The sequence below is a fragment of the Hyla sarda genome, chromosome 2 (genome assembly GCF_029499605.1).
Source record: "Hyla sarda isolate aHylSar1 chromosome 2, aHylSar1.hap1, whole genome shotgun sequence".
Lineage (NCBI taxonomy): Eukaryota > Metazoa > Chordata > Amphibia > Anura > Hylidae > Hyla > Hyla sarda.
In genome coordinates, this window is record NC_079190.1 from 233204218 (window position 1) to 233227444 (window position 23227).

Here is a 23227-nt window from a genome sequence, read left to right on the forward strand (position 1 = left end):
ACACCAGCCCACACCTGGCTTACAAAACTGTCTATAGAGAGCATTTGAAAAAAAGTGCTTAGCTAAGCAGCCCTGTGACAAGTTGACCACGGGCAACCAGGAAGAAGACGGCAGCGGGAGGTCTGGAGTGGTGATATCGGGGGAACCGATAGAGCGGAGGCAGGTGAGTCCTGTTTGTTGTTTTATATTCTGGCAGCCCCGGCATAATGGTCGCATATAATTCATGAGACATCTCCTTTGAGCCTCACTGGGTGGTGTCTCTGTCTATAATGACTGATTACACAGTAGTCAAATTTTCAGAACCTTTTGTAGAACAGATGAAATCAGGTACAACCAGTCTCCACCAACAAGTGAGGTGCTTTCATGGTGTATGAAATAAGTTTCAGCCTTTTCCAGGAGCTGACTGTGAAGCTCAAGGCTTTGGCAAAGCTGTTACTCTACATTCCACTTACTGGTCCCCCTTGGGCAGCCACTCGCCGCTCACTCAGTGGTAAGGAGAGCCCACTCCCACCACATGAGCCACACTGGTTCTGGAGCTCCTTCAGACTCTCAGCCAAGACCTATGCCCCACATCTCATTCACATTGCACGTATCTCCTGTACAAGTGCATACAATGCCCCCCTACCACTTCCGTTTATGTATCCTCTGTGCCACCCTCCCCAAAGGTCTGTGATACCAAATGTCACCTTACCTTGGATACAAAGGAGTCTACAGCTCATACAATGTTTATGGGTGGAAAACCCCTGGATATTAACAGCTTAAACAAAAGTTCAATGTCAAGATAACAATAAAATGGTTTATATCTCAGAAATAAGGAACAGATGGCCAAATCCTTCTTTGAAAAAAATGGAAGCCCTTTATACCATACCTTCTGGAAGGACAGTAAAAACACGCTGAAACATTTTCAGTCCACCACTTGGTACTGCCTGGAGGACCTAATAGGTATCTTAGGTAATATAGTTCATATAAAGAAGCAGAGAGCTCGGCACCAGACAAGTTATATATTTTCAGTGGTGTGTGACCTTAAAGGGGTACTCCGGTGGAAAAACAATTTTTTTTTCTTTTTTAAATCAACTGGTGCCAGAAAGTTAAACATATTTATAAATTACTTCTATAAAAAAATCTTAATCCTTCCAGTACTTATTAGCTGCTGAATGCTACAGAGGAAATTCCTTTCTTTTGGGAACACTGATGACATCACGACCACAGTGCTCTCTGCTGACATCTCTGTCCATTTTAGCAACCGTGCATAGCAGATGTATGCTAAGGGCAGCATGGTGGCTTAGTGGTTAGCACTACTGCCTTGCAGTGCTGGGGCCTTGGGTTCAAATCCCACTAAGGACAACAATAAATAAAGACTTATTATTATTATTATAATAACGTCAGCAGAGAGCAGTGTGTTTGTGATGTCATCAGAGAGCATTCCAAAAAGAAAAGAATTTCCTCTGTAGTATTCAGCAGCTAATAAATACAGGAAGGATTAAGATTTTTTAATAGAAGTAATTTACAAATATGTTTAACTTACTGGCACCAGTTGATTTAAAAAAGAAAGAAAAAATGTTTTTCCACCGGAGTACCCCTTTAATGGATTAAAGCGCAATTCAGAATCACACGAGAGGTCTGCGGTGCCAACGTTGAGAAATGCAATCTAATATGCAATATAGAGAACAGGTAACGTAGCACTCACCCTCAGATAGATGAATATAAAATCCTTTATTTCAACAGCACAGGACATGAAGAACAGGGTCACCGTGGCTCTCAACTAGCCCAGGATAGGGGAGCCTTGCTCCCCTATCCTGGGCTCGTGGAGAGCCACAGTGAACCTGTTCTTCATGTCCCTTATGTCCTGTGCTGTTCTGTGATGTTGAAATAAAGGATTTTATATTCATCTACCGGAGGGTGAGTGCTACGTTACCTGTTCTCTATATTGCATCTTAGGTAATAGGAAGATCTAATGAGTTCCACTTATGGTCCACTGGCTATTCATTTAGAATTGGCGTAGCAGGTAACTTACACAATCTCAGTTTCTGTGATTTGGATTTAGGTCTTATGCCAAATTAGGATACATATTTCTTTAAGCTATGACCAATAATGGTATCTACATGCTACTTTGTTGTTATCTTTTTGTATTTTTGTTCTATATTGTTATGTGATTCTACTACTTTTGGTCCTAGACATTTATTGGGATATTTATAAAAAGCTGTGCAAAAGAAAAGTGGACCAATTGCCCATAGCTATCAACCAATTCATCATGTAAACAAACAAATCTATTGTTTTACTATATGGGCATTTTTTTTTATATATAGGAAAGTGTATTTTAAACCCTTTTTGTTTATACACAGGTTAAAAAACAATGGTTAATGGCATAAATGAGAATGACAACTATACAGTATTATTTATGATTTTTTAAAGGTACTGTATTTTTATATATTTCTTTATTTTCTGAAAAATGAGAATCATTGATGTGCATTTTCTTTTCTTCTCTTGCACTTGCAGTCACTGTTTGGGAGCACTTTGCCTCTTCACTCAATGGGAGCAAGTTGGCTCTGTTATGAGAGCATCCTGGCTGTCACTATTACGGGACTACCCTGGCATACACTGTAATGGAAGCACCCTGGCTATTACTATTATAAGCGTACCATGGATATCTCTATTTTGAAAGTACCCTGGCAGTTACTGTTATGGGTCACCCTGGCTGTCACTATTATGGGAGCACCCTGGCTTTTACTGATATGGGAGCACCCTTGAAGTTTCTATTATGGTAGCACCCTGACTTTCCCTGTTATGAGAGTCCCCTGGCAGTAAATATTATGGGAGCGCCCTGGCTTTCCCTCTAAGGAGAGATACCTGGCTGTCAGAGATAGCAGAGGTAGCAGTCGCACTGGGCCCTGGTGCTTAAGGGGGCCCCAAAGCACAGCTGCCCCATAAGAGACCAGTATTATAATTGGCCCAGAAACTACAAATGACGCCTCTGCTGGCTGTCACCTTCATGGGAGCACTCTGGCTATTTACTCAGTGGTAGTCACTGTTATAGTAGTACCCTGGCTGTCCCTGTTAAGAGTATACCCAAGCATTCATCTTTTACATAGTTTATAACCCCTCCCTTATACCTATCTCAAAATTCATTACCTTGGGCCTACAGCCCAACCTATGCTACCCTCCTATTCTCCTCTCCCTTTCTGACCAGGTTTCTTCCTTTCTTTTATTTTCCAAATATATCTTAATTTGTCAGAGAAGGTGTAGAGGGCCGAGACAGCGAAGAAAAAGGAGGAGAGAGAGAAAGCAACAAGAGAGAGAGAGAGAGAGAGAGAGAGAGAGAGAGAGAGAGAGAGAGGAAAACAAAAACAAAAAAACACCCGTACATACAATCCCTTTTATACTCGCACTTCCATCTTTTACTCCTTTTTTTCCCATTTTGTATTTGTTCTTTGTTCATATATAATACTCCATTGTTGCCTCTTCCCGGCTTGCCAGACCCAGACTGTACCTATTTAAGGTTCCAGTCTTTGACTGACTACCCTCCGACCTTCTAAGATGGTACTCAACTCATCCAAGACTATCAAGGGTGCGAAGATTTCTGGCTTGAACTAATTGCTTCTTCACTTTAACAATTTTCCATCTTATATTTGCATTTTGCATACCATTTCCCTTATGATCTTCCAATAAAAAAAAGCATTCACGAGAACACCCTGCCAGTCACTCTTAGGGTATGTTCACACTGCGGAATCTCCGGAGATTCCGTCTGGCAGCCGCTGCCGAAAATACTTTGGCAGTAGGACCGTGCGGCACTGCGCCATCACCATTGACGGCTATGCAGTGCTCGCGGAATTACGTGCAAAGTTCTTTCTATGCGTGGAAGAATTTCAGCGGTGGAATTGTCTGCCCTAAAATTCCTCAATGTGAATGGGTCTCACGGAAAACCCATTTAGACTGATGGTAATGTTCACAGCGCGGAATTCTACTCGCGGAATTCCACGGGATCTGCTGTGCGAAAAATCTGCTGTGGGTATCGCATGGAGGCCCCGCTCCTTTTCAAACTCGCAGTGGGAGATCTGCTACGGGTTTGAAAAAAAAATCCGCTCGTGTGAACGAGCCCTTACAGGAACACCCTGGCAGTCTGTCTTATGGGAGCTCCTTGGCAGTCACCCTTAGGGTATGTTCACACTACGTAATTAGCGCTGAATTCTGCGCGCTAAATTGCGCTTGAAATTCTGCTGTGTGAACTGCTAACATTAGTGTGAATGAGTCTTCCGCGGACCCGCTCACACTGCGGAATTTCAGCGGCGGACAATTTCGCCACTGAAATTGATCCACGCAAAGAAAGAACATGTTCATTCTTTGCGCAGTAGTCCGCGAGCACTGCATAGCCGTCTGGTGACGGCGCGGCTGCCAGATGGAATCTCCGCTCGTGGAATTCTACAAGCGGAGATTCCATTCAAAATACGTAGTGTGAACATACCCTTATGGCACTGGCAGTATGGCAGCACCCTAGTAGTCTCTTTTATGGGAGCATCCTGCCCATTACTCTAATGGGAGGACCCTGGCTGTCACACTTATGGGAACACATTGTCAGTGGCTGTCACTCTTATGGGAGCACATGGTCAGCCACTCTTATGGGAGCATTCTGGCAGTCACTGTTTTGGGAGCACCCTTGCTGCCTCTTTTATGGGGGAACCTTGGTTGTCACTCTCAGGCTAGGTTCAGACTACGGAATCTCCAGGCAGAAAATTTCTGCCCGGATATTCTGAGTGCGACCAGCGCTGACTGAATCAGTCGGCGCTAGGACCGCGCGGACACTGCAGTCTCCAATAGACTGCAATGTGTTCCGCGCGGATTTCTGCCTGAAGAAAGAGCAACGCCATTCTTCAGGCAGAAATTTCCAAGCGGATTTTCCGTTTACAAATTCCGCTTGACAAATTCCGAAGTGTGAATTTGTGAACGGAAACCCATTCACTACACTATACATTTTAGCAAGCGGAATTTCTGCCTGCAATTTCAAAAAACGGAATTGCAGGCGGAAATTCCGTAGTCTGAACCTAGCCTTAGCGTATGTTCACCCTACGGATTATGAACGGAATCTCCGCTCACAGAATTCCGCGAGCGGAGATTCCATTCTGGCGGCCGCCGCCGACGCAATGCTTCGGCGGTAGGACTGCGCGGCACTGTTTATGTTCACATCGCGTAATTCCGTTTGCGTAATTCCGCTGGAATTAAGTAGTGTGAACATACCCTAAAAGGAGCAGCTGTTTGGGTAGTCAGTGTGGTGGGTAAATTTCATGGTGGGGCTGTCCACAGCATATACAGATATTTCACCCAAGGGGGAGATTTATCAAGACACGTGCAGAGGATGACCAGTTGCCCATAGCAACCAATCAGATTGCTTCTTTCATTATTATAAGGGTCCCTGAAAAATGAAAGAAGCAATCTGATTGGTTGCTATGGGCAACTGGTTAACTTTTCCTCTGCACAGGTTTTGATCAATTTCCCCCATGATGTGCAGGGTTTTTAGGTAGATTGACTGTTCCCGGTGTTATGGATGTGCTGAGTAAAGGTTTGTATTATGTCAGTGTTTTTTTCCTGCTGTTTACAAAATACAGCAGTGGGGTTACATGTCGCAAAAACCGTAGCGGTAGCCGTAGCAGTAAACCGCGACAGTCTGAACGAAACCTTCCTTGTTCATCCAATTAGCCACGCCCACCAAAGATCACGCCCTACAGCGGCTGAAGGGAGATCACGTGCCGGCGTCAGCTGACCACAACAGGAAGTGTCGCTTGTCAGGCGCTGGCTGTGACATGGAGGGTATCAGGTTGGCGCTGTGTGTGCTGGGCATCGTGCTGGTGTGTGGGGAACCCTTCCAGGACGGAGGAGGGCCGCTGCCGCTGGTCATATGGCACGGAATGGGTAAGAGGCAGATACCTCATGGCTTCAGTTATCGTCTACTGTAATGTCCTCTTACCACAGCCTGTGTTATAGGTGACTCCTGCTGTAACCCTTTCAGTATGGGTGGAATCAAGAAGATGGTGGAGCAGCAAATCCCTGGAATATATGTTCTGTCTCTTAAGATAGGAAACACTATTGCTGAGGTGAGAGGAACTCATGTGTGGGCATTTACAGGGGATCTCCATGTTTTCTGTCCCCATTCTCAATAGCAGAAGTCAGCTTCCTCTAGCTGTGCACCCTGCAGAATATATATATATATATATATATATATATATATATATATATATATATATATTATATACTTCAGTGTTTCCCAACCTCTATCTGGAGCAAAACTACAACTCCCAGCATGCCCGGACAGCCAAAGGCTGTCCGGGCATGCTGGGAATTGGAGTTTTGCAACAGCTGGAGTTGCCCTGGTTGGGGAACACTGATCCGGATTGCTGACATGTGACGTTAATAGGATTAGGGAAAAGCAGCATCACGTTACTATGATTTCTACATGACGTAGTTCCCCATGAACATCACATTGGACAGATATACATGATCATTGCACATTAAATACAGTCCAAAAGCTCAGATGACTCTAATTACAAATGAACCAAATACATCTGACAACAGCAGAAAATCTTATGCTAGTTTAGAGGCTAGGAACTGCTTTACTCTATACTTTATGAAATGTAAAATTAAAGGGGTACTCTGGTAGAAAGCATTTTTTTTTTTTTTAATCAACTGGTGCCAAAAAGTGAAACAGATTTGTAAATTACTTCTATTAAAAAATCTTTATCCTTCCAGTACTTATTAGCAGCTGTATGCTACAGAGGAAATTCTTTGCTTTTTGAATTTTCTTTTTTTGTCTTGTCCACGGTGCTCTCTGCTGACACCTCTGTCCGTGTCAGGAACTGTCCAGAGCAGCATAGGTTTGCTATGAGGATTTTCTCCTGCTCTGGACAGTCCCTGACACGGACAGGGGTGTCAGCAGAGAGCACTGTGGACAAGACAAAAGAGAAATTCAAAAAGCAAAGAATTTCCTCTGTAGCATACAGCTGCTAAAAAGTACTGGAAGGATAAATATATATTTTTTTAAATAGAAGTCATTTACAAATCTGTTTAACTTTCTGGCATCAGTTGATTTTAAATAAAATGTTTTTTACCGGAGTACCCCTTTAACCCCTTAAAGGGGTACTCCGCCCCTAGACATCTTATCCCCTATCCAAAGGATAGGGGATAAGATGTCAGATTGCTGCGGTCCCGCTGCTGGGGACCCCGGGATCAGTACAGCACAGAGCGAGTTCTGCCCTTCGTGACATCACGGCCCGCCTTCTCAATACGAGTCTATGGGAGGGGGCGTGGTGGTCGTCACGCCCCTGCCATAGACTTGCATTAAGGGGGCGGTTCGTGATGTTACGAGGGGTGGAGCCATGATGTCACGCTGCTCCGTCCCCTGTATCGCCCGTGATTACGCACAGAGCGAACTCGCTCTGTGTAGTAATGATAGCGCAGTGCCACAGCGGCGATCCTGGGATGTCTAGGGGCGGAGTACCCCTTTAAGGACCCGTTTTTTTTTTTCCGATTTAGCATTTTCGTTTTTTCCTCCTTACCTTTAAAAAATCATAACTCTTTCAATTTTGCACCTAAAAATCCATATGATGGCTTATTTTTTGTGCCACCAATTCAACTTTGTAATGACGTCAGTCATTTTACCCAAAATCTACGGCGAAATGGGAAAAAAAAAAGTGCTACAGCCAGGTGTTAGCTGGATAGTGGGGCACTATAAAGCTGTATACGCTAATAGGTGGGGGGGGATGGGAATTAATCAAAACCTTTGCAGAGGAAAAGTTGACCAAATGGCAAAAAGCAACCAACTAGATTGTTTTTATTTTTCAAGAATTAAAGAAGCAATCTGGTTGCTATGGGCAACTGCACTGCTTTTTGTCTACACAGGTTTTGCTAAATCTCCCCAAAGTGTGCTGTTCCTCCCATAAACCTTTTTGTAGGACAGGAAAAATGCATGTGTAAATGTGTGTGGACTTTGTTTTTCTGGGAGCAGGGTCAAGTTGTAATACGGCACAGAGTGACGTTCGCTCCGTGCATGTGGATTACTGGGGTGTTGGGCCGGAGATCTCGGGGGTCCCTGCATCCAGACCTTTGGCTAAGGGATAAAATGTCTGAGGGTGGAGTATCCCTTTAAATCAAGAAGAGGAAAACACTGAAGATAAATATGCCACATAAAATAACACCTATACGAATACACCGTGTTTTGAGAAAAAATGCCACTTATACTGCAGCTTGGGAAAGCCCCAAAAATGTAGTGCAAAAAGTTATCTGAAGGAAGCCTAAAAGGAACTTTTCATTAGTGTTAACAACTCCTAAACTACCAAAACCACCGTGGGGAGCAAAGATTTCAGATCCTGTACTGTACTTGTATGGCAGCAGTATTAAAGATGTTTTAATAACTCCAGTGCCATATGCTGATTTCTGGCCAAGTGTCCCCTGGGCGTTCCTACGCCAGGCAAGTGTCCTGTGATCTCAGCAGCAGTCTCTCCCATCTAGGCACCTCCTACACTATCCACTGTCCCCTGCAAAGAGATGTCCTTCCAGCCTAGATGAAAGGGGCTGCTGCAGAGGACAGGGGACTCTTGCAGACAAACTTGCAATTAGATTACATTATAATTTTATAGCTTAGGATGCCCTGACCAAACAACTTTTCATAGTTTCCTTTTGTTCCTGAGATATGTGGGTTTATAATTTATCTGACCATTCAGGGAATCGGTCAGACGTATTCTTTATTACTGATACTATACATGGATATGTACTTAAATGTCTTTCAAGTCTCTGGTATACGTGCCCTATCATTTTCATTGCTATGTATATAGGTCGCTTTTTTTCCAAAGTCAAAATGTGTTCTTATTCCTACCCAGGACATGGAGAACAGCTTTTTCCTCAATGTCAATAAACAACTGGATCTTGTTTGTGAGCAACTAGCAAAGGACCCCAGACTTCAGAATGGCTACAATGGCATGGGTTTCTCACAGGGTGGACAGTTTCTGTAAGTATAACCTAGAGTTGAGAAAAGCTGCTCACTTTTTATAAACCCAATAGGTGGCAAATAAATTGGGTTTATACAAAACTACACATCCCCCTTGAAGGGGTTGCCTGCGCAAAAAAAAAAAGTGCTAGTGTAATTTTAACATGTAGTCCAGACATGTCAAAAGTTTAGATAGCACTGGGTTTCAGTCCTGATACCAGCTGAAGTGCAGTGCGGATAAGTAGTCAATTACATTAAAACTATATTTGGTTTGACACTGCATTTACAAAGAACATAAATAATGGTAAACGACCTTGGCATTTTTGGCAAAACCAGTTTGTCTTTTTTTCTACACAGGAGGGCTGTTGTTCAGAGATGTCCTTCACCTCCAATGAAGAATCTCATCTCAATTGGGGGACAGCACCAAGGTACATTTACACATAACAAAAGTTGTTTAAGAATTCTTACATGTATTGAGATTCAACTTTAAATGAGCAGTTTCAGATTCAGAAACTTCTTATATGTTGTACATCTTGGCAAAACATTAACCTTTCTAATATGCACCATAAGAAAATGTTATTTCCTTTTTTATAGAAATCATTGCTTCGTCCAAACTGAAGCACAGACATGGACAAAGTTTAGTAAGTGAAGGTGGGCTAGTATTCCTCTGTGCTCTCTCCTGTCTGATAGCACTCCTCTGTGCTCTCTCCTGTCTGATAGCACTCCTCTGTGCTCTCTCCTGTCTGATAGCACTCCTCTGTGCTCTCTCCTGTCTGATAGCACTCCTCTGTGCTCTCTCCTGTCTGATAGCACTCCTCTGTGCTCTCCCGTCTGATAGCACTCCTCTGTGCTCTCTCCTGTCTGATAGCACTCCTGTGCTCTCTCCTGTCTGATAGCACTCCTCTGTGCTCTCTCCTGTCTGATAGCACTCCTCTGTGCTCTCTCCTGTCTGATAGCACTCCTCTGTGCTCTCTCCTGTCTGATAGCACTCCTCTGTGCTCTCTCCTGTCTGATAGCACTCCTCTGTGCTCTCTCCTGTCTGATAGCACTCCTCTGTGCTCTCTCCTGTCTGATAGCACTCCTCTGTGCTCTCTCCTGTCTGATAGCACTCCTCTGTGCTCTCTCCTGTCTGATAGCACTCCTCTGTGCTCTCTCCTGTCTGATAGCACTCCTCTGTGCTCTCTCCTGTCTGATAGCACTCCTCTGTGCTCTCTCCTGTCTGATAGCACTCCTCTGTGCTCTCTCCTGTCTGATAGCACTCCTCTGTGCTCTCTCCTGTCTGATAGCACTCCTCTGTGCTCTCTCCTGTCTGATAGCACTCCTCTGTGCTCTCCCCTGTCTGATAGCACTCCTCTGTGCTCTCCCCTATCAGACTGTACTAGCCCACCTTCACTTACTGTACTTTGTCCATGTCTGTGCTTCAGCTTGGACAAAGCCATGATTTTGTAAGCCATGATTTCTGTAAAAAAGAAATAAAATTTTCTTATGCAGTGCCCATTTAAATGGAATTGTACTGCTTGTTATGAATTACTTTTAATGGCTGTGAATAAGTTTTATACATTTGAGTGGCTGGCTTGAATTAAAATAATAAAATAATAAATAAAATAATTTAAAAAATAAATAAACAAATAAGCTAAAAGTTGCACTAGCTTTGCCATACACCTTCAGTAGCTGTAAACTGAACAGTGTTTCCGCCAACAGGTATCTCTTCCCCCTATACACGTGAACACTTGGCCAGATGCTCATGTGTTGTAAGTGGAAAAAGGAGTTCAAGGGGAACTTCGGGGAAATAATACTCATCTTATATTCACTGGTTTCTTATCATGTGGGGATTTGGCCGATAGAGTCCCCCGTGATCTCCTGTATGGGGGCAGCTATTTACCCATCCTCTGCACACTTCGGCCCTGCCCTTGGAGACAGGCTTCAGTGACGGCCTGCATTACTCACTTTTACCCGTACACTGAAAAAAAAATTGCCATTTTTTAATTCACTCTAGAGTTGAGTGAACTTACAGTAAATTGGCTTGTAGCAAACCTCTCAGCTCGGCTGTTGATTACTTTAGTCTGCGTAAATTAGTTCTGCTTTCCAAGGACTCTGGTTGCCTGGAAAAGTCCGGGATTACAGTCTTAGGTCTCCTAGGTCTGTATCCACCTTTTTCAGGCACCTGGGAGACCTTGGAAAGCTGAACTAATTTACGCAGACTAAAGTAATCAACAGCCGAGCTGCGAGGTTCGCTACAAGCCAATTTACTGTAAGTTCGCTCAACTCTAACTCCTCCTATGATCCATAATATTACATAGCTGGTATATTGTCACTGAAATCTCTCACTTACGTAACTTGGTGGAGATGATCAACTATTGCATTTGTCCTATAAGGCTACATTCACACCATGTTTTAGACCTTCTGTCAGGCTCAAAGACATGAGGCCGACCTAGAGCCAGGTCTAATTGTAACTCTGTTTGGTCCATTTTTCAAAGCATACGTGTCCTGTGCGGGGCTGGAGGTGTATACATTCAGAAAATGTTCCAGAGTTACACTTAGACTACCTTCGTCCCACTAAAGTTAATGGACACGTCAGGCTCTGTGTCAGCTTCCCGTTTTGACAGCTTGCCAATGTAGAACCCGACATGATATGAATGCAGCCCCAAGACATCATGCTTACAGCTTTTTAAGATTTCCCAATGGAGAAAAGCGTTTCATAGCACTTTCTTATTGCAATGGTCACATTTTTACATGAGTACAGATCCTAACTTTTGGGCCCAGATTTATCATTTTGCTTGTGTCTGCTTTGCCCGTAACAACCAATAACAGCTAAGGTTTCTTAGATTGCGCTGGTTGAGCAATCTGAAGCTGAGCTGTGATTGTTTGTTATGGGCAAAGCAGACACATTGGCCCTGATTTACTAACCTGATCCTGACTCATTATAGGGTTATGCGACACAATTTGTGTCGCGCGTCCCCTGCGACACTTTGTGCGACACCTTTTACTGGTAAAAACTCGACGGTTTTCAATTTTTTTTTTTTAACCCGACTAAAGGGGCATGGTTTGCATAATTAGAGGTGTGGGGAATCTGTTAAGTGTGTGTTTTTTTAAATTTTTTTTTATTTTTTAATCCTGTTACTTTTGTCCCCTTAGTAGCTTTTTATATTACATTTTTTAAATTTTTTTAAATTTTTCCCTATGCGACAGAATTTTCCCGACATGTGCGAAACATGTGAGGAAAAATTGTTGGGGGGGGGGGGGGGGGGGGGGGAATACTCTGAAAATAACCCGACACTCTTAGTAAATCTGGGCCATTGTGTATGTAGTGGCGTGCGTGCGTGCGTGCGTGCGTGCGTGCGTGCGTGCGTGCGTGCGTGCGTGCTGAATTGTGACTTCAAAAAAAAAAAAAATTATTATATTGGCTTTATTTCTAGGGGTATATGGCTTCCCCCGGTGTCCTGGAGAAAGCTCTCATATTTGTGACTGGATCAGAGAGACTTTAAATGTTGGTGCCTACACGAAGGTTGTGCAGGAACAGTGAGTATAAAGCTGTTTTACAAAGCAACAACTGTCACTGTTACAGTTTTAGGGTGCGTTCACACCGCCGTCTGTCCCTGTCCTCCCCCCCCCCCCCCCCCCCCCGTTTAGGTTCCGTTGTTGCATCTTGTAAATGGCTTATAAAGGGTTGTAAAATAATACCATTGAGGTCAATGGGATTTTTTATAACCCTTTCACATCCATTTGCACCTGTCTGTGCTCATTTCAGAAAAAACGGATACAGTAAATTTTAAATTGAAGTCTATGGGAAACAGATAAGCCTTTAATGTCATCCGTTTGCATCAGTTTTTTGATCCGTTTTTACTTCTGAGCATGCTCAGAACAATACAAAATCTGGGGGGTTTATTAACTGAACACTAACGGATTCAAACAGATAACATCCATTTGCATCCATTATTGTGCATCTTTTTTATTTTTTAAGTCCGTTTTTTATTTATTTTTTGACGGGAGAACAAGACGGGTCTAGACGGCCATGTGAACGCAGCCTAAGATGTAGCATTATTCTGCAAGTATAAAAACTAGTGAAAACAGTGGAGTAGTTGCTGATAGTAAGGCTGTGGAATTCTGTATGAATTTATAGCCAATACACTTTAAGAGTACGTTCACACGAGCGGATTTACAATGCGTATTACGCTGCGGATCCGCCGCTGAAGGACCTCTGTATGCTGCCTTTACATGTGCCTGCTCGGAGCGGCAATACGCCACTACGAGCAGACACACTGCAATGTGCGAATCACCGCACGCATGCGCAGTATACTCGCACATCGCGGCAGCTCTTGGCCTAGCTCATAGAGCAGGGGGAGCGGCCGCAATGTGTGCTAGTACACTGCGCATGCGCAGCGACTCGCACATGGCTTCAGTGTGTCTGCACGTAGCGGCGTATTGCCGCTCCAAACAGGCACATGTAATGGCAGCATACAGAGGTTCTTCAGCGGCGGATCCGCAGCGTAAAATACGCTTTAAATCCACTCGTCTGAACGTACCCTGATGTGAGTCCACTGTCCCATTCACAGCAGAATATCTACTGTAGAATTTCTGCTGCAGGAATTCCATTGAAGCGAAAGGGCAATTCATTTTGGTGGAATTTAATGCAGAAATTTCATGCAGAATAATGTGCAGTGTGAACATAGCCTAACAGTCATCTCTCATTCTTGTAAGGCAGGTTGAAAACTGAATACCGTGTTTCTCCGAAAATAAGACCGGGTCTTATATTAATTTTAGTCACAAAAAACACACTAGGGCTTATTTATTTACGGTTTGTACATTGAACAACATGGCGGTTCCACGATATTTAACGCTATTTACACCCTCCCCCCCCCCCCCCACAATTATCATCATGTGATGGGCGCAGCTCTGCCCCCCAACGTCCCCCGGCCTGCTTCTTACATCACAGTGGGCTCAGCCTATCATCGGCCGAGGCGGGACATCGCTGCGGCCGGTGATAGGCTGAAGGCTCTGTGACGTTCCCATCCCCAGGAAGCAGCGATAATAGCGGAGGACAGTGAGGCCGGTTCCTTAGCAACGGGGGAATGGAGGACGAAGGTAAGTTTAAAGCGTACCTGTCATAGTGCAAAAAAAAGTGATATGTTACTCAGGACCCAATCCTGATCACGTGCATATCATTTTTATGTGTCTCGGACCTATATATCCAGAGATATAAGCATTTATCTGCTGGTGAGTTACTTTTTCATTGTGCAGGCTGGAGGGGGCGTGTCAGTCTGTCTCCCTCACAGGAGCAAGCCTGTGCAGTCAGCCAATCAGTACTCTCTACTCTGTAACCCTTTCCTCTCTGGTTTTATGCTGTGTCAGAGGAAGATACTTGGAGCTTGCCTGCAGTAATCAGAAGACATTGGCCCTCATTTACTATTCTAAACCCGACCTCTTTTGTCGGGTTTTTTTGTCGCATCTTTGTCTGCGCCATGTCGCAGACATCATGCGCCAGTCTGCGACAGGATGCGACATTTTTTCCCGACAGACCCGATGTGGATTCTCCCAAACCCGAAAAAGGGGCATAACCCGACATTTCTGAGCTTTCCCACGTATTTATAAAGGTTTCCAACCCGAATTTGTTGAATTGTTGTGGATTTTTTCCCAACAGCTCAGAGGAGTTGGAAACCAAAACCAACAAAACCCACGTGCGACAAACAGGATGCGACATAATAATAAATACCAGGGGAAAAAAGCAGTCGGGTAAGAAAGCAACATAGACTTACAACCCCATTTTCTTAGTAAATGAGGGCCATTATGGTGAATTTATCACAGGATAAAATGTATAAATATAAGAATGGATCTGTATAAAATTAGTGCAAGGATTTTTTAGATAAAAGTACAGCATTGTTATGAATACATGTTCTATTTGTTTTATCTTCTCCTAGTAAAGCTGAATGCTAATCAGCATAGCTGTCGCTGTGTGTCATTCATCTTTCACAGACTCCTGAATGTCTGATCAACTTCTTTGTCATTCTTTGTCATTTTTTTTAACAGGTGTATATTGTGAAATGTCATATTATAATGAGTCCTGCAATATATGAAAAGTTTTTAATAATGACGGTGCCTCTTTGTTTTTTAATATTTGCAGCCCGAGCATTGTCTAGGTCAGTGGTCTTCAACCTGCGGACCTCCAGATGTTGCAAACAGGTTCGAGACCACTGGTCTAGGTCTTATTTTCGGGGTAGGGTGTAGTTTCAGGGAAACACGGTAGAATGATGGGATGATTACTGTGTCTACGTGCTCGACTCTAATATGCAATGTGCAACCTGTAAAAAGTCACTTACCTTTTCAGTTTGGTACAGGCAGAATATTGGCATGACCCTTTAAATGAAGACCTCTACAGAAATGGCAGCATTTTTCTTGCAGACATCAACCAGGAACGGGTGAGGTGTTTTTATTTTCCTATCAATTTAAATGTTGACAATACAACTAAAATTGTCTGAATTATTATTTTTTTTTTTATAATGAGTCTCTGGTTGATTGGCAGTCTACTGCAAGCCAAGCCGAGCCTCTGTGGGTTGGATGCTGAGCGCCCGGTCCACAGAGTGTAAGGAGATGAGGTATAGCATCACTACTCACCTCCCCCGGCCGTATAGTATACAGGGGTGCATAGCAGAGCGGCAACGATTAATCGATAAAATCGATTACATTCGATAACTGGATTTGTTGATGACAAATCCCGTTATCGAATAATCTCCCGATTCGTTGTCTGCAGCCAGGAGGCTGCTGCGGTCAAGCGTGAGTCCCGAAAATCTCGCAGCAGCCTCAGTGACAGTGAGTCCCTGTGGAAATTGTATCGCCTGACGCCCAGGACATGCAGTTCCGGGTGTCGGGCAGGTGAATTATTCAGGCATTTAGCCCTGCTTCAGGCAAGGAGGGCCAAATGCCTGAGGAATTCACATATAACTGGGTAATCGGTTTTGCCCTGTAACTAAACTCCTATAGGCTGCAGCTGTGCGATGCAGCCTATAGGGAGCCACGCAGGATGGCAGCGTCCCGGCGTAGGCGTGTGCGATGACGTCACTCATTGCGTGCACCTCCGTCCGGACCGAGGATGCGGTCCAGTACCAACAATGACCGCCGAGCCCCTGAGCCTGCCGAAGCGCACATGGGGGCTGAGTAACGGGGGGGGGGGGGGGGTGAATTAATTGAAAGAGGGGGCATCAGAAGAGGGGGGGGGGATATAATGAAAAAGGGGGCATCAGAAGGGGGGGATATAATGGCACAGGGGGCATCAGAGGGGGTTATATAATGGCCGCTTTACCCATGGGTGTATGTGCAGAGCATCGCACCCTTCTGCCTATAGTACAGACACAAGGGTGCAATGCTCTGCACATACCCCCATGGGTAAAGCGGTGTGTATGTAGTACATATACACTGCTATATAAAAAAAAAGAAATGTAAATAAACCGCTCCACCAATAAAAATTTGCTTCCCCTTTTCCTACTGCTATAAAAAAAAAGTGAAAAAAAAAAAAATATATATATATATAATATTATTTTTTTGTTTTTTTTTTGGCATATCTGATACTGCAGCATGGGTAACTCTCTGAACTATTAAAATGAAATGTTAGCAAATCATTAACATTTTATTTTAATAGTTCAGATAGTTACCCATGCGGCAGTATCAAATTTACACAGGTTTCTGTACAGGATCATTAATAATGACCCTGTATAGCAACCTGCGTAAACGTAAAAGGAAAAAAAAGCCAGAAGTGTACACAAAAGGAATAGGACATATAAAGGAAGGAGTTACACTTCTCCTCCCTTATGGATCCACTTCTGACTTTGGCTCAAAAGCTGCAGTGGCAGTATTCCAAAAACTGCCGGAAAAGAAAACAAGTGGAAACTTAGCCTAAAGGTTTCTCTGGTGAATGGTTCTTAAAGGGGTACTCCGGAGCTAAGACATCTTATCCCCTTTCCAAAGTATAGGGGATAAGATGCCTGATCGCGGTGGTCCCGCCGCTGGGGACCCCCGTGATCTTCCATGCCGCACCCCGTTAGAATCAGCCCCCGGAGCGTGTTCGCTCCGGGTCTGATTACTGGCGATCACGGGGGCAGAGATGTGACGTCACTATGCTCCGTTCCCGTGATCGCCAGTAATCAGACCAGGAGCGAACACGCTCCGAGGGCTGATTCTAACGGGGTGCGGCGTGGAAGATCACGGGGGTCCTCAGCGGCGGGACCCCCACGATCAGGCATCTTATCCCCTAGCCTTTGGATAGGGGATAAGATGTCTTAGAGCCGGAGTACCCCTTTAAGCAAATTCTGTTGGCTTCATATATTTGCCTAGACTACTATTCTGCCTTCACCTAAAACTTCTGGCAGTAGGTAGTGTTGGGGGGAGTTGTCTTATTTCTTTGTAAAGAAGCATTTTAGTTTTTTTATTTGGTTCTAACTTTATGTTCTATTTTTACAGGGTGTAAATGAGAGTTACAAACGCAATCTTAAAACACTGGAAAAGTTTGTTATGGTGAAATTCCTAAAGGACTCCATGGTGGATCCTGTAGACTCAGAGGTTCGTATGATAACAAGAGTTAACAGCTTGAATAACCTTTTTATTCTACAGTTTCAGCCATAGGTTTGGAATATTCAATACTTTTTCCTTCTTCTAGTGGTTTGGATTCTACAAACCTGGCCAAAGCAAAGAGACTATCACCTTGCAAGAGAGTTCTCTGTATACTGAGGTAATTGACTATGTCCACTTGTTTGAAACCTTATATATTTCAAGAGTGCCTCTTATGGTTCTGTAATAAATATTTTAGGCTTAGTAGCAAGTGAATTGGCCTAAGTACATTTTAGTTGCCCTATGGTGAGAAATGTAACTGGAAACTGATAATGTGATTTTTCTGAAACCCATGACAGCACACCGCTAGGACAGTAAGCCTGGGGGAATAAAAGGGTAGAACTTCCAACATTGCTTCTGTTTTAGCAAGAGGTAACAGGTCAACTATTTATTTTTTATTTTTTTTTTTTGCTTGCCGAACCCTGTGATAAACGCATTGGAGAAGATTTATAAAAACCTGTCCAAAGGAAAAGTTGCTGAGTTGCCCATAGCAATAGAATAGGGGGGAGCAATTGATATATAGAGACCTACATAATTTAGTATTGCGCAAAGGAAAAAACACTTGGTCATAAAAGCATAATTTTATTAGTATACAATTTAAAATATTAGCACATATTTAGTAATGATAATAAGACAAACAAGATACAAGAATTTTACAGTTCTATCAAACACAGCTATTCCTAGGCGCTAGGTAGGTCACCAGGGTTGGGCTGCACTGGTCCTTCTAGTCCACTAGGATCCCCTACCCATTACTGCAGGGAGGCCCTCCTAGAGAGTGCCAACCTGCAACAGGAACCTACTAGTAACAAACTAGCTGGTTTGCAAAAACCTCCACAAATTATTCGGTGAGTATACAGTTTGCAAGCACATAGGTTTCAGTAAAACGCTTGCATACAATATTGATACAAATCAAGCCACATATTTCCAACGCGTTTTGTTGTGGTGCATTTTTTGAGGCGGCACAACTCTTCAGGGACAAGTGTATTTAGGCAGGAGCGTAGTATTTCCATTCACTTATATCACTGAATACATTTATCTAGTCGTGATACGACAAACAGAGGTGTAGATAATATGTAGATGTGCTAGGATAAACAAGCCCAGGTAGGATAGACTGGTAGGTGATGGTCCGGTGAAAATATTCCCTCTTGTGAGTAGGTATATGCCGTCCTCTCACTGGTGTGGCAGCGCAGTCCGTGCACAAACTGCTAATACAGGCAGATAAACAGTTGTATAGATGCCGCACCACCGTGGATCCCTGCATACACTGCCCATCCGTTCAGCTAACTGCAGGATATGTGACATCTCCATAGCTCTTTCACCTTTTCTTTGGACGCCATCTGGCATAGCCCTAACTGCTTGGTAAGGATCATCTCCCTGTGGGTGACCATATAAGAATAACCCTCATACTAGACCTATTCATATAATCTCTATACAAGTATTTATCTGCCTGTATTAGCAGTTTGTGCACGGACCGCGCTGCCACACCAGTGAGTGGACGGCATATACCTACTCACAAGAGGGAATATTTTCACCGGACCATCACCTACCAGTCTATCCTACCTGGGCTTGTTTATCCTAGCACATCTACATATTATCTACACCTCTGTTTGTCGTATCACGACTAGATAAATGTATTCAGTGAGATAAGTGATAGGAAATACTACGCTCCTGCCTAAATACACTTGTCCCTGAAGAGTTGTGCCGCCTCAAAAAATGTGCCACAACGAAACGCGTTGGAAATATGTGGCTTGATTTGTATCAATATTGTATGCAAGCGTTTTACTGAAACCTATGTGCTTGCAAACTGTATACTCACCAAATAATTTGTGGAGGTTTTTGCAAACCAGCTAGTTTGTTACTAGTAGGTTCCTGTTGCAGGTTGGCACTCTCTAGGAGGGCCTCCCTGCAGTAATGGGTAGGGGATCCTAGTGGACTAGAAGGGCCAGTGCAGCCCAACCCTGGTGACCTACCTAGGAATAGCTGTGTTTGATAGAACTGTAAAATTCTTGTATCTTGTTTGTCTTATTACCATTACTAAATATGTGCTAATATTTTAAATTGTATACTAATAAAATTATGCTTTTATGACCAAGTGTTTTTTCCTTTGCGCCCATAGCAACCAATCAGATCGCTTCTTTCATTTTTCTAAGGCCTTTTCAAAAGTGAAAGAAGCTAATCTGATTGGTTGCTATGGGCAACTCATCAGCTTTTCCTCTGGACAGGTTTTGATAAATCTCCTCCAAAATCTCCATAGAGAGTAGTTGGAGAGGGGCTGTCATGGGTTGTGGAAAATCATTGGGGGAGATTTAGCAAAGGATTTAGACTGGTTTTTCCTGTCTAAATTTGTCGCACAGAAAGTCGCAGTCTAAATATGTGCGACTTTTGCTGTAGAGGATTTTTAGAAAATAATGCATGCAAGTCTATTAGACGGAAATTCATTGGAAAATGCATTGGTGCTGAATTTATCAAGTGCGACTTTTGTGCGACAAGTCGCATCTGCTAAAATACGCTGAAATGTCAGACCATGTTGGAGCAGGTCTAAATGCAGTTTAAGCTGTAGACCCTGAAGTCTGAGCACAGAATTTATCAAGGGATGTGAGACCTTTGATAAATTAGGAGCACAATAGACAGGAGACTACCACATACACTGGTCTATAAGCATACCCAGGATAGACTAGATTAGTAAATGTCCCCCATTGAGTGCAAGCACCAGGGGAGAGAACAGAGGCAACTAGACCTGTCTGTAGTGGTGGAGGAAGATCGATGGTAAAGACTAAGGAGACCTATCAAAACCTGTGTAGAGGAAGAGTGGTGCAGTTGCCCATAGCAAACTGTCTGAATGGTTTTATTTTTTTTAATGATTCTGAAGATTGAAAGAAGTGCTCTAATTGGTTGCCATGGCAACTGCACTACTCTTCTACACAGGTTTTGATTCTCAATCTTACCTAAGTGACCTATGCCTTTTGCCCTCTAAATGTCCTCTTGAATGTCGGTAAAAGGAGTTAAAGGGGTTATTCAGGAATTTTTTTTTTATATATATATATTTATCAACTGGCTCCAGAAAGTTAAACAGATTTGTAAATTACTTCTATTAAAAAATCTTAATCCTTTCAGTACTTATGACCTTCTGAAGTTAAGATTGTTCTTTTCTGTCTAAGTGCTCTCTGATGACATGTGTCTCGGGAAACGCCCAGTTTAGAAGCAAATCCCCATAGCAGACCTCTTCTAAACTGGGTGGTTCCCGAGACAGGTGTCATCAGAGAGCACTTAGACAGAAAAGAACAACCTTAACTTCAGAAGGTCATAAGTACTGAAAGGATTAAGATTTTTTTTTAATAGAAATAATTTACAAATCTGTTTAACTTTCTGGAGCCAGTTGATATAAAAAATTTTTTTCCTGGATAACCCCTTTTAAGAGACGAGGACTGCATTTTACCTACTCTCCTGGCAGAGGTAAGTGCTACCAGAATAAAGGTCAGGATGGGAGGGGGCTGGTACACCTCCTTGCTCCCTTTTCTCATCCTAGTCCTTGCTGGAAGCTGAGCCCTATCTACAAATCTCATCCCTATGCTGTGCATACAAATTGTGTGCAGTATTTGGATACAGGGCTCAACTTCCAGCTGATCAATCAGGGACAGGGATGGGAGGGGGTGCAAGGTGTTCCAGCCTAAGGGTATGTTCACACTACGGATTATGAACGGAATCTCCGCTCGCAGAATTACGCGAGTGGAGATTCCATTCTGGCAGCCGCTGCCGCAATACTTCGGCGTTAGGACCACATGGCACTGCGCCGTCACCAATGACAGCTATGCAGTGTTCGGACTTTCGCACAAAGAATCAACATGTTCTTTCTTTGCGCGGAAGAATTTTAGCAGCGGAATTCGCAGCTGAAATTCCGCAGTGTGAACGGGTCTCGCGGAAACCCATTCACACTGATGTTTATGTTCACAGCACATAACTCCGTTCGCGGAATTCCGCAGTGTGAACATGCATACCCTAAGGGTGTGTTTCCACCTGACGTATACGCAGCGTATTTTACACTGCACAAAATTTGCGGCAGCAGCAGGAAATACAATGCGTACTCCTCGCTCACTATACACACAGGGCTTTCCGGCGGCAGCAGCGGGAAATACACTGCGTAGTCCTTGCTCACTATACACACAGGGCTTTCCGGCGGCAGCCCTATGCATGTAGTGAGTTTTGGAGGTGGGGGCCGTGTGTCGGCGTGACTGTGACACGCTGCTCCGCCTCAAACTCACTGTGCACATAGGGCTGCCACAAGAAAGCAATGTGTGTATAGTGAGCGAGGAATACGCCAGGTGGAAACGCACCCTAAACATTACAATGTATGTTTTTGGTTTTTTTTCTTTATGTAAGTCAGATGTGCAGGACACAGCCTCTCACCCAGTGCCCACCCATTGGATAGGGGATAAGATGTTTCATAGCCTGATGCTTTATCTATTGTCTTTATCCTGATAGGATCGTTTGGGTTTGAGGGAAATGGACAAGGCTGGAAAGTTGGTGTTTTTGGCTGCAGATGGAGACCACTTGCAGTTTTCAGAGAAATGGTTCAATGAGAACATCTTGCCCTTTGTCCGTTAACATTTTTATTTGTACTGAGATTACGATCTTGGAGAAGAGCACTTCTGTCAATTGCACTGGATTCATACTGCTAGTATTGAAGACTGTAGGTAGTAACAAGAATAAACCTTCAAATACCAGCCTCTTTCTACAATCTAATACTTCACATAAAAATAAACTACTTGCTGGCTGGTTTTAGACCCATAGAGATGTCTTGTTTAATTACTAGCTAACACTTCTATGTAATGCAATACCCAGATCAAACCCTATAGTGACTTTTGAATAAATGTCAGTATAAGGCTGGGTTCACACAGCAGAGTTTCCTCTACCTCCATTGACATCAATGGGACTTTACTTACATGCAGAATTTCCACATGGAAATTCTGCTTGGAATCTGTTTCAAATTGCTTGTGTGTCATGTAGTAGAGGAAGTTCTGCCATGTGAACCCAGCCTTATTGTAGGCTCCCACATTTTAGTGCGAACACGGAGGAATATGGACTGTTCTCACTGATGTCTAATACTTTTTTTTATGGATGTGTGTAATTATGTCATGCTGAAACTTTCTACAAAATGAAAATGAGAAGTGGTGTCTCTGTGGCTCTAGACAGTTAGCTAAAGCTACTTCTGTAAAACCAGCTCAGTTAACATCTATTCATATGCTCGATTATGGCATATATAGTCGCTAGAGAGCTGCTTCAAGTCTCCTGGTTCTGTTAATTTAGTTGCCACAATGTAATGCTTTGGCTGCAGGACACACTGGTAGCTTCTGCCTTGTAATAACAGCTGATCACTGCTGGTTTCACCTAGGATAAGTTTAGGTTAATAGTTTACATAGTTAAGTTCACATAATTATAGTGGACACATTTTACTCTAGGAATTTTGTATAGTACTAAAATACCTATAAACATTCCTTTTGTGTTCAGAAACTATTAGAGAAAAAAGACCTGTATAACAGGTCATCTAATGGAGATGGGAAATAAACAGCTAAGGTATATAGCAGTGGTCTTCAATCTGCGGACCTCCAGATGTTGCAGAACTACAACTCCCAGCATGCCTGGACAGCTGTTGGCTGTCCGGGCATG

General features: G+C 43.4%; 1 protein-coding gene across 1 annotated transcript; it reads left to right on the forward strand.

The window, feature by feature from the left end:
- The first annotated feature begins 5425 nt into the window (after positions 1-5425).
- Positions 5426-22322, forward strand: PPT1 (palmitoyl-protein thioesterase 1). The gene is made up of 10 exons (XM_056556616.1): positions 5426-5551; positions 5689-5901; positions 5974-6083; positions 8862-8989; positions 9326-9396; positions 12385-12487; positions 15291-15381; positions 17417-17515; positions 17613-17684; positions 22043-22322. The coding sequence occupies exons 1-10, from the start codon at positions 5533-5535 to the stop codon at positions 22163-22165; spliced, it is 1029 nt and encodes a 342-aa protein (XP_056412591.1). The 5' UTR covers positions 5426-5532; the 3' UTR covers positions 22166-22322.
- The last annotated feature ends 905 nt before the right edge of the window (positions 22323-23227 follow it).

Coding starts and splice junctions, on each gene's coding strand:
- PPT1 (XM_056556616.1), top strand. Junction 6,084..8,861: donor TAGGAAACACTATTGCTGAG/GTGAGAGGAACT, acceptor ATTCCTACCCAG/GACATGGAGAACAGCTTTTT. Junction 15,382..17,416: donor CAGACATCAACCAGGAACGG/GTGAGGTGTTTT, acceptor CTATTTTTACAG/GGTGTAAATGAGAGTTACAA.